Raw genomic sequence first — 13,388 nt, forward strand, 5'->3', positions numbered from 1 at the left:
AAAGCACCCTTAACATACTCTACCAACCACACTGTACGGTATAATTATTTGTTAAGTAAGGGAGAGGGGAAATGACTATAAAATATATCTTTATTCTTTGAGGCCATGAGTTTTGGTGTCTTTCTAAAGATTCCTTGATTATCTTTAAAGGTATTAAAAATACATAGGAACTTACATTTAAACTTAAACTTAGGATTTGGATCTCCTGTCTCACTTAAAAGCTAAACCCAGCATTTGTTGCAGGACCTTTGGCTTATCATTTCTGATTATAAAATAGAACCTGACTTTTAACTAATCTATAAAGTACTTTATTATGGTTGCTAAGTATTTAATCAATCCAAGCGTGTTTAAAAAGGAAGCTCACACTCAGGAACGTAAGCCTGTACAGATGCATATATATGTATTAATCTGGTCCATGAAGGAAAAACAAGGTAAAACAGATGGAATTTCATTTCATTGTGATTTCTAATTTTTTTTATTTTTCCTTGAGAGAGAATCTCACTCTGTCCCCCAGGCTGGAGTGAGTGCAGTGGCACGATCTTGGCCCACTGCAACCTCCGCCTCCCAGGCTCAAGCCATTCTGACTCAGCCTCCCAAGTAGCTGGGAATACATGCCACCACATCTGGCTAATTTTAGTGGAGACAAGCTTTCTCCGTGTTGGTCAAGCTGGTCTCGCATGAGCTCAAGTGATTCGCCCACCTCAGTCTCCCAAAGTGCTGGGATTACAGGCATGAGCTGCCATACCCAGCTAGGTTCTTCTGATTTTTGATTACATGTTCTTTTCCTAGTCTGAAAATATTTTTGTTTTATTTTGGTTTTGTTTCCAAAATGTAGCTGTGACTAATACTACTGTAGAGGATGAGACTGAAGCAAATGAAGTTCAAGGATTTCTCTTTGGGAAACTAAAGTAAGTCTGAATGGAAATGAAATTGGTGTTATTATTATACCCATTTGTTTTAAGGAATTAATTTGATATACTGTTTTGCCATATGTTTCACCTTTGTTTTATGTAGAAAGTACACTCACACCCGATCGCGCCTGATCTTGGAAGCTAAGCAGGGTCGGGCCTGGTTAGTACTTGGATGGGAGACCTCCTGGGAATATTGGGTGCTGCAGGCTTATTAAAAAAAAAAAAGAAAAAGAAAAAGAAAAAGAAGGTACACACACAGACACAATTGTTTTTATTACAGAAGTAACACAAGGCTGATATCAAAAAGCTATGGAAAGCAAAAAGCACAACATTGGAAAAACAATCACTAATTTCACAACTAAAGAGATAACTCTTACACTGTTTTGATGTACAGTATGTTTTTACAGTTTCTCTGTGAATATTTTTATAGCAACAAATAAATGTATACACAGTATTGTTTTACACAGCAGAACCATAGTGGATCACTGTGTTTTTCACATCTTGTGGGTAGTCCATCATTTATTGAAACAGTCTCATAGAACTGAACTTTAAATTCTTTCCCTACTTTTTCATTTAATTTGTGTGTGTGTGTGTGTGTGTGTGTGTACTAGTTTGTGTGCACTGCAGATTTTCCTTAGCACAAATTTCAGGAAAAAAATTGATAAAGTATGTGTACTTCTTGAAATTTTTGATTGATGCTTATAAATTGCCCTCATAAAATTGTACTAACATGTACATACTCTGGGATGTGAAATGTGTTCATTTCCCAGAACATTAATAATCACTCATACTGTTTTTAAAATCTTTTTTAGTTTAATAGGTGATACGGTGTTTGTTTTTTAAAAAATTCTGTATTCATTTCACTGGACTAAACCCATTTCATGATTTGTCTCCAAGAACAGTCAACTCTTGGCAATTTATTATTGCAAGGATTAACTTTTTTTCATGTTTATTGGTCTTACAATTTCTTCTTGGGTAAATTGCTTATTCCTAACTTGTGCTCATTTGTTCCTGCTGTGTGTACCTTTTTTATTAATTATAACAGCTCTTTATAAAAATTCTGAAACCTTTGCCATATATTGCATTATTTACAGTTGAAGTTTATTTTCATGTTAATCTTAAAGATGGAAATTTTTTCTTTAGATAAAGCTGTTATGAGAGTGGGAGTTTATTTCTAGAACTTAGGTAGTATCCCTGGGATAACTAGAAAATTCAAAATGTAAGACTTTTGATACCTGTAGTTGGTCGCTGTTAAATATGCATATTTTTCTCCTTTTACCCAGAATAAATTATTTGTCCCATAAATTAAGTTCAGCATTTATAGAATGGCCTAAACCCCAAAGAAGTGAAACAACAAACATAAGGCAACAAATAAATTGTTAAATATTTGTTAGCCTCGTAGCATTTTTTGATCCTTTTCTTCATTTGCACTGTATGGTGCTTTTGCCATATAAATTATGATTTTCCATACTCAAAATTAGTAATTTTTTAATCCATTCTAACACAGTTGTCATAAAAGTCAAGTAAATAATTGGCATAGCACCTATTTGTTTAGGAACTTTCTAAATTTGGAGAGAATAATATAATTTAGTAATAAAGTACTTACAACAATTCATGGCCTATAATAAATATTAATGTGTTTGTTAAACATGAATAAAAGAAATGAAAATTATAATTATTAAGTTATTATTTGTTAAAATAGTTCACAAAATACTGCCTAAATTGAGTTTCTTTTGAGGAAATAAATTGAGTAAATCATTATTTTTTAAAATAAATACTGTAGTAATAATGTTAGCTAATATTTGCTATTTTTAAACTCAGTGTTATTTTTAGTTTTTTTTAAATAAATTAACTTGGCAAGCTGCAATAAATATTTTTATTCATTTCTTTATTTTTAAGGCAGTTCTTATACTTCTGACATTCAAAAAGTATGAGATATTTAATACCACTTTTCATATGATAAATTTGACTTAGTGTGCTTAGAGAAACAGGAGTTGGTAAAGTTCTGACAGAAAACTAAAACTTTATAGAATTAGAACTTTACAGATCTAATGGGTTACAAAAATCATTGATAATATTGGATCTTGAACAAATGTATAGCCCAAAAGAAGAGAAAACATTTATTTTCCTAAATTTCTGTGCTACAGATTACCATTTTATATACACATAAAAGTAACCTTTCAAAAATTAAAATTTTACCACCCTTTTTCTCCCTGCCATGCTGATTGAAGACAAGGAATAGGATGGTGAGTGCTCTCTCAATACTTGTGAATGGGGGTGGCTGTCATTTTATTTTTCCTTTACATTTTATTATTCCTTTATATTATATTTGCCCTTATTTATAAGGGAAAGTTTGTAATTTCTTTATCTAGGCAAAGTTATTTAAAGAAATATTTTTATTAACACCTTTAGTTCTTGTTTAGTCTTACAGTTATTTATGAAGGACTCTCAGGTTGGTTCTGCTGGTGATAAGTAGATAACTGTATACAGTAAGGGTAGCATTTTTGGAGACTACACTAGTTTATGTGGATAACTGTGTTACCTTTTTAAAGTATGTTGGCCAAGCAGTATACTAGTGGCCTTAAAATGTTAATACATCTTACAAAATGGATTTATTCTAAATAAGGTATTAATTTTGCAGCTAACGGTATGTTTTTATTCCATTTTCAACTATCTGAATGTCCTGTAATTCATAATTCTTTTCTCTTTTAAATACAAGTTTTTATGAGATTAAATTGCATTTTCTCCAGAGATCACTTAGAACACTTAGCTATTCATTTTTATTTTTGTTTTTATTTTATTTTATTTCAACTTCTATTTTAGATTCAGGGCATACATGTGCAGGTTGTTGCATGGATGTATTGTGTGATGCTGAGTTGAGGAGTATGAATGATCCTGTAACCCAGGTAGTGAGCATAGTACCCAACTGCTGATTTTCTGGCCCTCGCCATCTCCCCACTCTAAAAGTCCCTCGTGTCTATTCCATCTTTATGTTCATGTATACCCAATTCTTAGTTCTCACTTATAAATGAGAACATAGAGTATCTGGTTTTCTGTTCCTGTGTTAATTCACTTAGGATAATGGCCTACAGCTGCATTCATGTTGCTCCAAAGAGCGGGATTTGGTTCTTTTTTATTGCTGCATAGTATTCCATGGTGGCATATGTACCACATTGTCCTTAACCAGTTTGCCACTGATGGTACCTGGGTTGATTCCTTGTCTTTAATACTGTGAATAGTGCTGTGAAGAACATATGAGTGCTTGTGTCTTTTTGAATGGAATGATTTGTTTTCCTTTGGGTATATACCCAGAATGAGATTACTGGGTTGAGTGGTAGTTTGAAGTTCTTTGAGAAATCTCCAAACTGCTTTCTGCAGTGGCTGATCTAATTTACATTTCCACCAACAGCGTGTAAGTATTCCCTTTTTTCTGCAGCCTTGCCTGTATCTGTAACTTTTTGACTTTTAATTATAGCCATTTTGACTGCTGTGAGAGGGTATCTCATTGTGGTTTTAACTTGCATTTCTCTGATGATTAGTGATGTTGAGCATTTTTTCATACTTTTTTTGGCTGCTTATATGTTTTATTTGAGAAGTGTCTGTTCATGTCTTTTGCCTAGGAAACCCTAAAGCCTCCACTATAATGCTCCTAGAACTGATTAACAACTTCTGTAAAGTTTCGGGATACAAAATCAATGTACAAAAATCAGTAGCATTACCAAAAGCCAATAATGTTCAAGCTGAGAGCCAAATCAAGCAGGCAATTCCATTTATGATAGCCACACATACAAAAAGGGGTATAGGAATACATCTAACCAAGGAGATGAACCATCTCCACAGGAGAACTACAAAACACTGCTGAAAGAAATCATAGATGACATGATGACAAAAACAAATGGAAAAACATTCCATCCTCAAGGATTGGAAGATTCAATATCATTAAAATGGCCATATTGCCAGTCTACAGATTGAACGCTATTCCTGTCAAACTACCAATGTCATTTTTCACAGAATTAGAAGAATATATTCTAAAATTCATATGGTTATTCATTTTGGAAAGTGAATACTCAAAGTTAGTTCTTCCACAGTGACTCAACTGATTGCTCATTTCAAAGCAAAATCCTTTGCTTTGAGATACTGTATGGATAATACGTATGTTGCCTAAATTATATAAGAATTTTAGCAGTGAAAATTACTAGGATTATGATTAAATATGAAAATTGGTATAGTAGAGTAGCTCTTATAAACTTATAATCCTATAACTTAAAATATTGAAAAAGGAAATGTTTGTTTAATTCATAGTGAACTTCTTTTTGGAAGAGATGCCATTGTCCTTTTACTATCACAGCAGTCTTTATTATTATTATTATTTTTATTGCATTTTAGGTTTTGGGGTACATGTGAAGAACATGCAAGATTGTTGCATAGGTACACACATGGCAGTGTGGTTTTCTGCCCTCCGTCCCCTAGCCTGTATCTGTCCTTTCTCCCCATGCTATCTCTTCCCACCTCCCCACCCCCCCATCCCTCCCCCATTTCCCCCCAACGGATCCCAGTGTGTAGTGCTCCCCTCCCTGTGTCCATGTGTTCTCACTGTTCAACATCCACCTATGAGTGAGAACATTTGATGTTTGATTTTCTGCTCTTGTGTCAGTTTGCTGAGAATGATGGTTTCCAGGTTCATCCATGTCCCTACAAAGGACACAAACTCATCGTTTTTGATGGCTGCGTAATATTCCGTGGTGTATGTGTACCACATTTTCCCTATCCAGTCTATCATCGTTGGGCATTTGGGTTGGTTCCAGGTCTTTGCTATTGTGAACAGTGCTGCAATCAACATTCTTGTGCATGTGTCCTTATAGGAGAATGATTTATAATCCTTTGGATATATACCCAGTAATGGGATTGCTGGGTCAAATGGGATTTCTATTTTTAGGTCATTGAGGGATCTCCACACTGTCTTCCATAATGGTTGAATTAATTTACATTCCCACCAACAGTGTAAAAGTGTTCCTATTTCTCCACATCCTCTCCAGCATCTGTTGTTTCCAGATTTTTTAATGATCGCCATTCTAACTGGTGTGAGATGGTATCTCAATGTATCACAGCAGTCTTAATCTTGAATAGTTTTCAAAATGTGTTCCCACGTTGTAGTAAACCTGTAAGATATTGATATTGTAGTATATATATTTATAACTCTAAGAATAACATATTTCTGTATCTATATTCTGTTTTTATTTTTCATTTCCCTTTTCAAAGTCTTCTTGTCTATTGACTATTGAAAATATGCGTTTTTGGCCAGGCGCGGTAGCTCATGCTGTAATCCCAGCACTTTGGGAGGCCAAGGTAGGTGGATCACAAGGTCAAGAGATCGAGACCATCCTGGCAAACATGGTGAAAACTCGTCTCTACTAAAATACAAAAGACTAAGTGGGTGTGGTGGTGTGCACCTGTAGTCCTGATTACTCAGGAGGCTGAGAGGCAGGGATTCGCTTCAACCCAGGAGGCAAAGATTGCAGTGAGCTGAGATCACACCACTGCACTCCAGCCTGGCAACAGAGCAAGACTCCATCTCAAAAAGAAAAAAGAAAATATTTATTTTTGGTGAGATACCATCTCACACCAGTTAGGATGGTGATCATTAAAAAGTTAGGAGACAACAGATGCTGGAGAGGATGTGGAGAAATAGGAACACTTTTACACTGTTGGTGAGAGTGTAAATTAGTTCGACCATTGTGGAAGACTGTAGCAGTTCCTCAAGGATCTAGAACCAGAAATACCGTTTGACCGAGTACTCCTATTACTGAGTATATACACAAAGGATTGTAAATCATTCCACTGTAAAGACACATACGCACATATGTTTATTGTGGCACTGTTTACAATAGCAAAGACTTGGAACCAACCCAAATGCCCATCAGTGATAGACTGGGTAGAGAAAATGTGGCACATATACACCATGGAATGCTATGCAGCCATAAAAAAGAATGAGTTCATGTCCTTTGCAGGAACATGGATGAAGCTGGAAACCATCATTCTCAGCAAACTAACAGAAGAACAGAAAACCAAAAGCCACATGTTCTCACTTATAAGAGGGTGTTGAACAATGAGAACACATCGACACAGGGAGGTAAACATCACACACCAGGGCCTGTTGGGGGTTGTGGGGCTAGGGGAGGCATAGTATTAGGAGAAATACCTAATGTAGATGACGGGTTGATGGGTGCAGTAAACCACCATGGCATGTGTATACCTATGTAACAAACCTGCCTGTTCCGCACCTCTATTCCTGAACTTAAAGTATGATAGTAATAGAAAATGTGTGTTTTAAAAGTTGTGTTGATAAAAAAAAAAATAATCGTATCCATTTAAATCTGAAATGGCACCATTTCTTGATTTCATGAGTGATAGAGGAAAGAAGATTATAGTTTAGATTGTATGTATAGTAAAATACCATTTTACTACATTATTATTTGGCTCTCTCTAAACGATGCCTAGAGATATTTAACAATAAGTAAACTTATCTGGGTTTTAGTTTTTTATAAGAATCAAAGATGGAGCTTTTTAGAAATAAACTCTTAAGAGTATATGTGGCATTTTTGTCTTTCCTTATGAAGTAGTTTTTATTTTCAATTATAAAAGCAATGCTTGCAATTTATAAAATGTTAAACAAAGAAGCATATAATAGGAAAACATAATTCTGCCCTCATCCTTGCATTGCTTGTAACACTAACAATTGAGAGTATATTCCTCCAGATTTTGTTTTGTTTCATACATTTATTAAGAGACCTATATCTCTTCCTCATTAAATTCTGTGAATATAGCTGTATCACTGTTCATGATTATCTTAATGATGAATGATTCATTTGTATCTAATTACTTGGAATGTATAATTTAAAAAAAAAATGCTGTGTATATAATGGCTTGTGATAGGTGATGCTATTTAACATCACTTAATATTTTGATGCAGAGAAATATATTCGGATCTTAGAGATAATCTTACAGCCTTCCAAAAATACCTGATTGAAAGTAGTAAACAAATGACGCCTCTGAAAGTCTGGGAACTACAAGGTACAGTATTTTGAGCTACTTTAAAACAGCATTTTGGTAACTGATCTGTGACTTAAATAAGCTTTTATATATTACATGATACAGATTATTTTATGGACAGTATTAATTACTAGTGATATGAATAATATAAATTATGATTTTATTTTTGTGGTGTTATCTATTTAATAGATCATCTATCAAGCTATATTTTTATGTTTGCAAGACTTAAAATTACATGAAGTGAAGTTATTTGATGTTATTTTAAAAGTATATACTGATTTATAGGTTAGTCTCAAGTATTGAATTACATTTTTGGAGACACTATAACTGATTAAAAATCGTAACTCCTTAGTAAGGAGAAAACGAAATTCAGTCTTAGTTTTCTTCTCTTTGAAATTTAGATCCTGTTAAGACTATTACGTGTTTCACTGATAAATTTTTAATGAAAACATCAAATGGAGGACATGCAGTTTTACAAAGTTAGGAACAGCTTCTGTGCTGAAAACCTACAAGCAGATATTTTGTGAACAAAATTTGATTTGTTTGGAGCTTTTAAGTCCTTTTCAACTTGTAATTTTTCTGCTTTATTTGTAATGATTTAGTAGCTCATGGGGACATGTCATCTTTCTGCATAATCTGTAACTTGTATGTTTTATCAGCTTTTAATAATATAGCAACTTTTTAAAATGTAACAGCTTAATAAGTTGTTACATTTTAAAAAGATGATCTCTGTTTTGTTTAATAAGCTTTTATATCTCACATGATAGATTATTTTATAAATAATATTAGTGATGTAAATAATAAATTATGACATTACTATGATTATACTATTCATACTAATACATTCACATACTATTCAGTTAGCCCTTTTAAATTCTGCCGTTCAATAGTTTTTAGCATATTTTCAGAATGCTGCAACTCCTACCACAGTTGATTTTAGAAAATTCTCATCATCCCAAAAAGAAACTAACATCCTCATTAGCAGTCACTCCCCATTTCCCAACTCCCCAGTTGTGTAGGCAAACACCAATCTACTTTCTGTTTTTAAAATAACAACTAAAAGGATATTTACAGGCTGCTCTTGCCAGCAAAACTTACTTACAGTATACAAATAATATTTTATGTTTCATCTGAATTATAATTTACAGGATCCTTTTATATAAACTACCTTTATATGTATTTAAAGTCCTTTCATATAAACTATATTCAATTACCAGTTACCACACAGCTAATAAGTGAAGATTTTGGTCCAAATGAAATTATTTATACTGTACCATATGATATCTAGGTAAGCTTTATATACACTTAACAGATGATTGAATATTACATTTTAAAATTACAGCGGAATGTGCAAGACTCAATCTTTTAAGTTCTATAACTTCTGGTATTCTTTACTTACCTAATATAAATGTTCTATCAACGAAGCCTTATATCATGAGAAAGTCAATTTATCAATCGAAAAATCATTCAACTTAATGAGATATTAAGACCATTGTGATAGATTCACTGTAAAGAATCTACCTCTTTGAACTGATAGAATCTATTCTTTCTGGACCCCTCTGGTCTACAGTTTCCTATTCATTGTGTCTTTTGTCTCATCTAGACCTCATGGTTGGACCTCCTTTCATTATACCACAGCCATTGTTACTGTTCTTCCACTTGACGTCATGGTAACACTAAACTGAGGTAGTGGGTTCAAATTCATTCTCAAAAAGCTTACTAAGATAATCTTTCTAAAATGAAAATCTGATTTTGGCCTTGTGTAAAATCACCCAGATTTTATCACTTGTACATCCCTAATAAAATAATGGTCTTACATTAGTCCCCACAGGAAAATGTTGGCACTTAGAAACTAAAAAATTAAATGAAGGGACTTTTTATAAAGATGACATGATTGAGGGAAACCAGTAAGGAATGGATTTTTCCATTCCAGTATTAGCAACTAGAGGGAAACATTTTCTACCCGTAATCTTGAGGGAGCAGGAGGAGGGAGGGGTTACTAAAACCTGGAGAGTATGTGGAGACAGCTGCTTGACACAACAGTATTCCCTTAGGGACTGCCCTCTGTGACTCAACAAGGAGGGATCTGGGTAGTAACTATCCAGTCCTTACTCTTTTCTTGCTTACTGATCCCATATTAGTGACTTGGATTGGTGGAATCTAACTAGAAATCTGAGGGCAAGGGGGCTTATTGATGAAGTTCAGCTAGGCCAGACTTTTGGGGGTCTGGAGCAGGATAGGGTGGATGTGGAAGGCAAAGAAAGTATGGAGTCCTCTTATGTGAGAAGTTTTATGTTTTTCCAAAGCAAATACTTCTGGAGAGACTTGAATGTAAGAAGGGGTTGATAGGACTAGCTAGCCAAGGCATTTGCATCATAAAGGACTGATTTCATGCACATCAATTAAAAGGATGAAGTTCAAACTCCTTATCATGTTTCCGGAAGCTCTTCTCTTAAGTTCTAATACAGCTTCCCAAATCCGTAATTTCAGATACTCTCTTTCTAGTATCTTCAATTATTTTTAAATCCTTTTTTATGTCTCTGTTTTAGCACTTTTTAAAAATTATAATTGTTACGTTTTAAGCCTCCTCCAAAATGTTCTCTAAGGGTCCCTTGCATAATTTAGAAAATTGTAAGTGATGGGGTGCTTTTGAAGGCCTTTAAGCAAAGAATATGCATAGTTAGCTTAGTTTTAATTGACTCCCAATGTCTCTAAGATGTATTTGAATTTGCTAAAAGCAGGAAATCTATTTAGACCTTATTGAAATCGTGTAATAGAGTGTAATGAGAGATTGAACTCTGCCTGTGGTAGAAGGCATATAGATATTTAGACGGTGAAAAGGTCTCAAAGATGATTGTAGGATTTCTAGCTTGAGCCTGAGTAGAGAGAATCTATGAAACATGTAAGCAGGCCGGGCGCAGTGGCTCACGCCTGTAATCCCAGCAGTTTGGGAGGCCGAGGTGGGTGGATCACGAGGTCAAGAGATCGAGACCATCCTGGTCAACATGGTGAAACCCCGTCTCTACTAAACGTACAAAACAATTAGCGGAGCACGGTGGCGTGCACCTGTAGTCCCAGCTACTCAGGAGGCTGAGGCAGGAGAATTGCTTGAACCCAGGAGGCTGGTGGTGAGCCAAGATCACGCCATTGCACTCCAGCCTGGGTAACAAGAGCGAAACTCTGTCTCAAAAAAAACCACAAACAACAACAACAACAACAAAAAAACATGTAAGCAGTCTTTGGGGCTAAATATGGGACTCACAAATAATGACACTAGTGTTGAAAGGTTGATTTACAGTCATTGTAAGATATCCAAATGGTTAGGTGCAGTGATGGGGTAAATATCCTGTCCTTCAGCTGAACAGAGAGGATTTTAAAAGTTAAAAATCCTAGCATAAAGATGTTGAAAAGGAAAGTGTGCTGACTGAGAGTATAGAATGAGAATGGTGACTGAGAATGCAGAATGACAAAATCAGTGCACCAGGGAAAGTAACCTGGTGTTCATTCACATGTAGAAAGTAAAACTCATGAAGAAGACATGGTGGAATGATGAGAAATGGAAAGGACATTATACAAGTTGAAGGAAGTAGATTCTTAAGAAAGAAAAAATGATCACTACTACTAATTTGCAGGAAATTATATTGCAAAAAGAACCCAGTAAGTAAAATAAGTACTAAAAAATGTTCGTTTGGCAATCAGGAGATATTAGCACTGGTCGTAGTTTCACTGCAGTACTGGGGACTGGAAACATGTTAAGGTAGGTTGAACACATTCTATTTAAAGTTACTCAGCTAGTTTGTGATGCAGATAGAATTTGAAGCCTAGGGTGTTGGTCCATTTTCACTTTACTGAGAAACACTTACTCAAGACGTAATTTATGAAGAAAAAGAAGTTTAATGTACTCACAGTTTCACATGATTGGGAAGGCATAACAATCATGATAAAATGTAAAAGACATGTCTTACATGGCAGCAGGCAAGAGAGAATGAGAGCCAAATGAAAAGGGAAACCCTTTATAAAACCATCAGATCTTGTGAGACTTATTCACTACCATGAGAACAGTATTGGGTAAACTGCCTCCCACCATGATTCATTTATCTCCCACTGGGTCCCTCCCACAACGTGGGAATTATGGGAGCTATAATTCAAGATGATATTTGGATGAGGACACAGCCAAACCATATCATTCTGGGCCTGGCCTCTCCCGAATCTCATGTCCTAACATTTCAAAACCAATCATGTCATCCCTACAGTCCCCCAAAGTCTTAACTCATTTCAGCGTTAACTCAGAAGTCCACAGTCTGAAGTCTCATCTGAGACAAGACAAGTCCCTTCCACCTATGAGCCTGTAAAATCAAAAGCAAGTTAGTTACTTTCTAGACACAATAGGGGTACAGGCATTGGGTAAATATAGCCATTCCAAATGGGAGAAATTGGCCAAAATGAAGGGGTTAAAAGGCCCTTGCAACTCTAAAATCCAGTGGGGCAGTCAAATATTAAAGCTCCAGAATGATCTCCACCCAGGGAGTGCCAATGCAAGAGGTAGGTTCCCATGGTCTCGGGCAGCTCACTCCCATGGCTTTGCAGGGTACAGCCTCCCTTCTTGCTGCTTTCATGGTGGCATTGAGTGTCTACAGTTTTTCCAGGCATATAGCACAAACTCTCAGTGGATCTACCATTCTGGGATCTGGAGGACAGTGGCCTTCTTCTCACAGCTCCACTAGGCAGTGCCCTAGTGGGGACTCTGTGTGGGCGATCTAATCCCACATTTCCCTTCTGCACTGTCTTGCAGAGGTTCTCCATGAGCACCCCACCCTTGTACTTTTGTCTGGACATCTAGGCATTTCCATACAGCCTCTGAAATTCTAGGCAGAGGTTCCCAAACCTCATTCTTGACTTCCGTGTATCCACAGGCTTAACACCATATGGAAGTTGCCAAGGCTTGGGGCTTGCACCCTCTGAAGCTACAGCCCAGGCTGTACCTTGGCTTCTTTTAACCATGACTAGAGCCGCTGGGACTCAGGACACTAACTCCCTAGGCTGTACACAGGAGCGGGCCCCTGGGACTGGCCCACAAAACATTTTTTCTCGTAGGCCTCCAGGTCTGTGATGGGAGGGACTGATGTGAAGGTCTCTGACGTGCCCTGGAGACGTTTTCCCCAATGTCTTGGTGATTAACATTTGCTCCTCATTTATACAAATTTTTGCAGCTGGCTTGAGTTTCTCCTCAGAAAATGGGTTTGTCTTTTCTCTTGCATCATCAGGCTGTAATTTTCTGAACTTTTATGCTGTTTCCCTTTTAAAGATGAATATTTTCAACAGCACCCATGTCACCTCTTGTATGCTTTGCTGCTTAGAAATTTATTCTGCCAGATACCCTAAATCATCTCCCTCAAGTTCAAAATTCCACCAATCTCTAGGGCAGGG

The 13,388-nt window shown here is 36.0% G+C and overlaps 1 protein-coding gene across 9 annotated transcripts in view; it reads left to right on the forward strand.

Moving 5' to 3' along the window:
• Window positions 1-13,388, forward strand: part of UGGT2 (UDP-glucose glycoprotein glucosyltransferase 2) — a 224,766-nt gene that overhangs the window by 45,580 nt on the left and 165,798 nt on the right. For 7 of the 9 annotated variants that reach the window (XR_012514308.1, XM_003928205.3, XM_074387527.1 and 4 more), the window contains exons 7-8: window positions 836-908; window positions 7,882-7,982. Coding sequence is in view for 8 of the 9 variants with exons in the window: in XM_003928205.3 (XP_003928254.3) it covers window positions 836-908; window positions 7,882-7,982 (174 nt within the window). In the remaining variant the exon portion in view is untranslated. The other 2 variants (XM_074387532.1, XM_074387531.1) reach the window with 2 other exon arrangements.

The sequence above is a fragment of the Saimiri boliviensis genome, chromosome 16, assembly GCF_048565385.1.
Source record: "Saimiri boliviensis isolate mSaiBol1 chromosome 16, mSaiBol1.pri, whole genome shotgun sequence".
NCBI lineage: Eukaryota > Metazoa > Chordata > Mammalia > Primates > Cebidae > Saimiri > Saimiri boliviensis.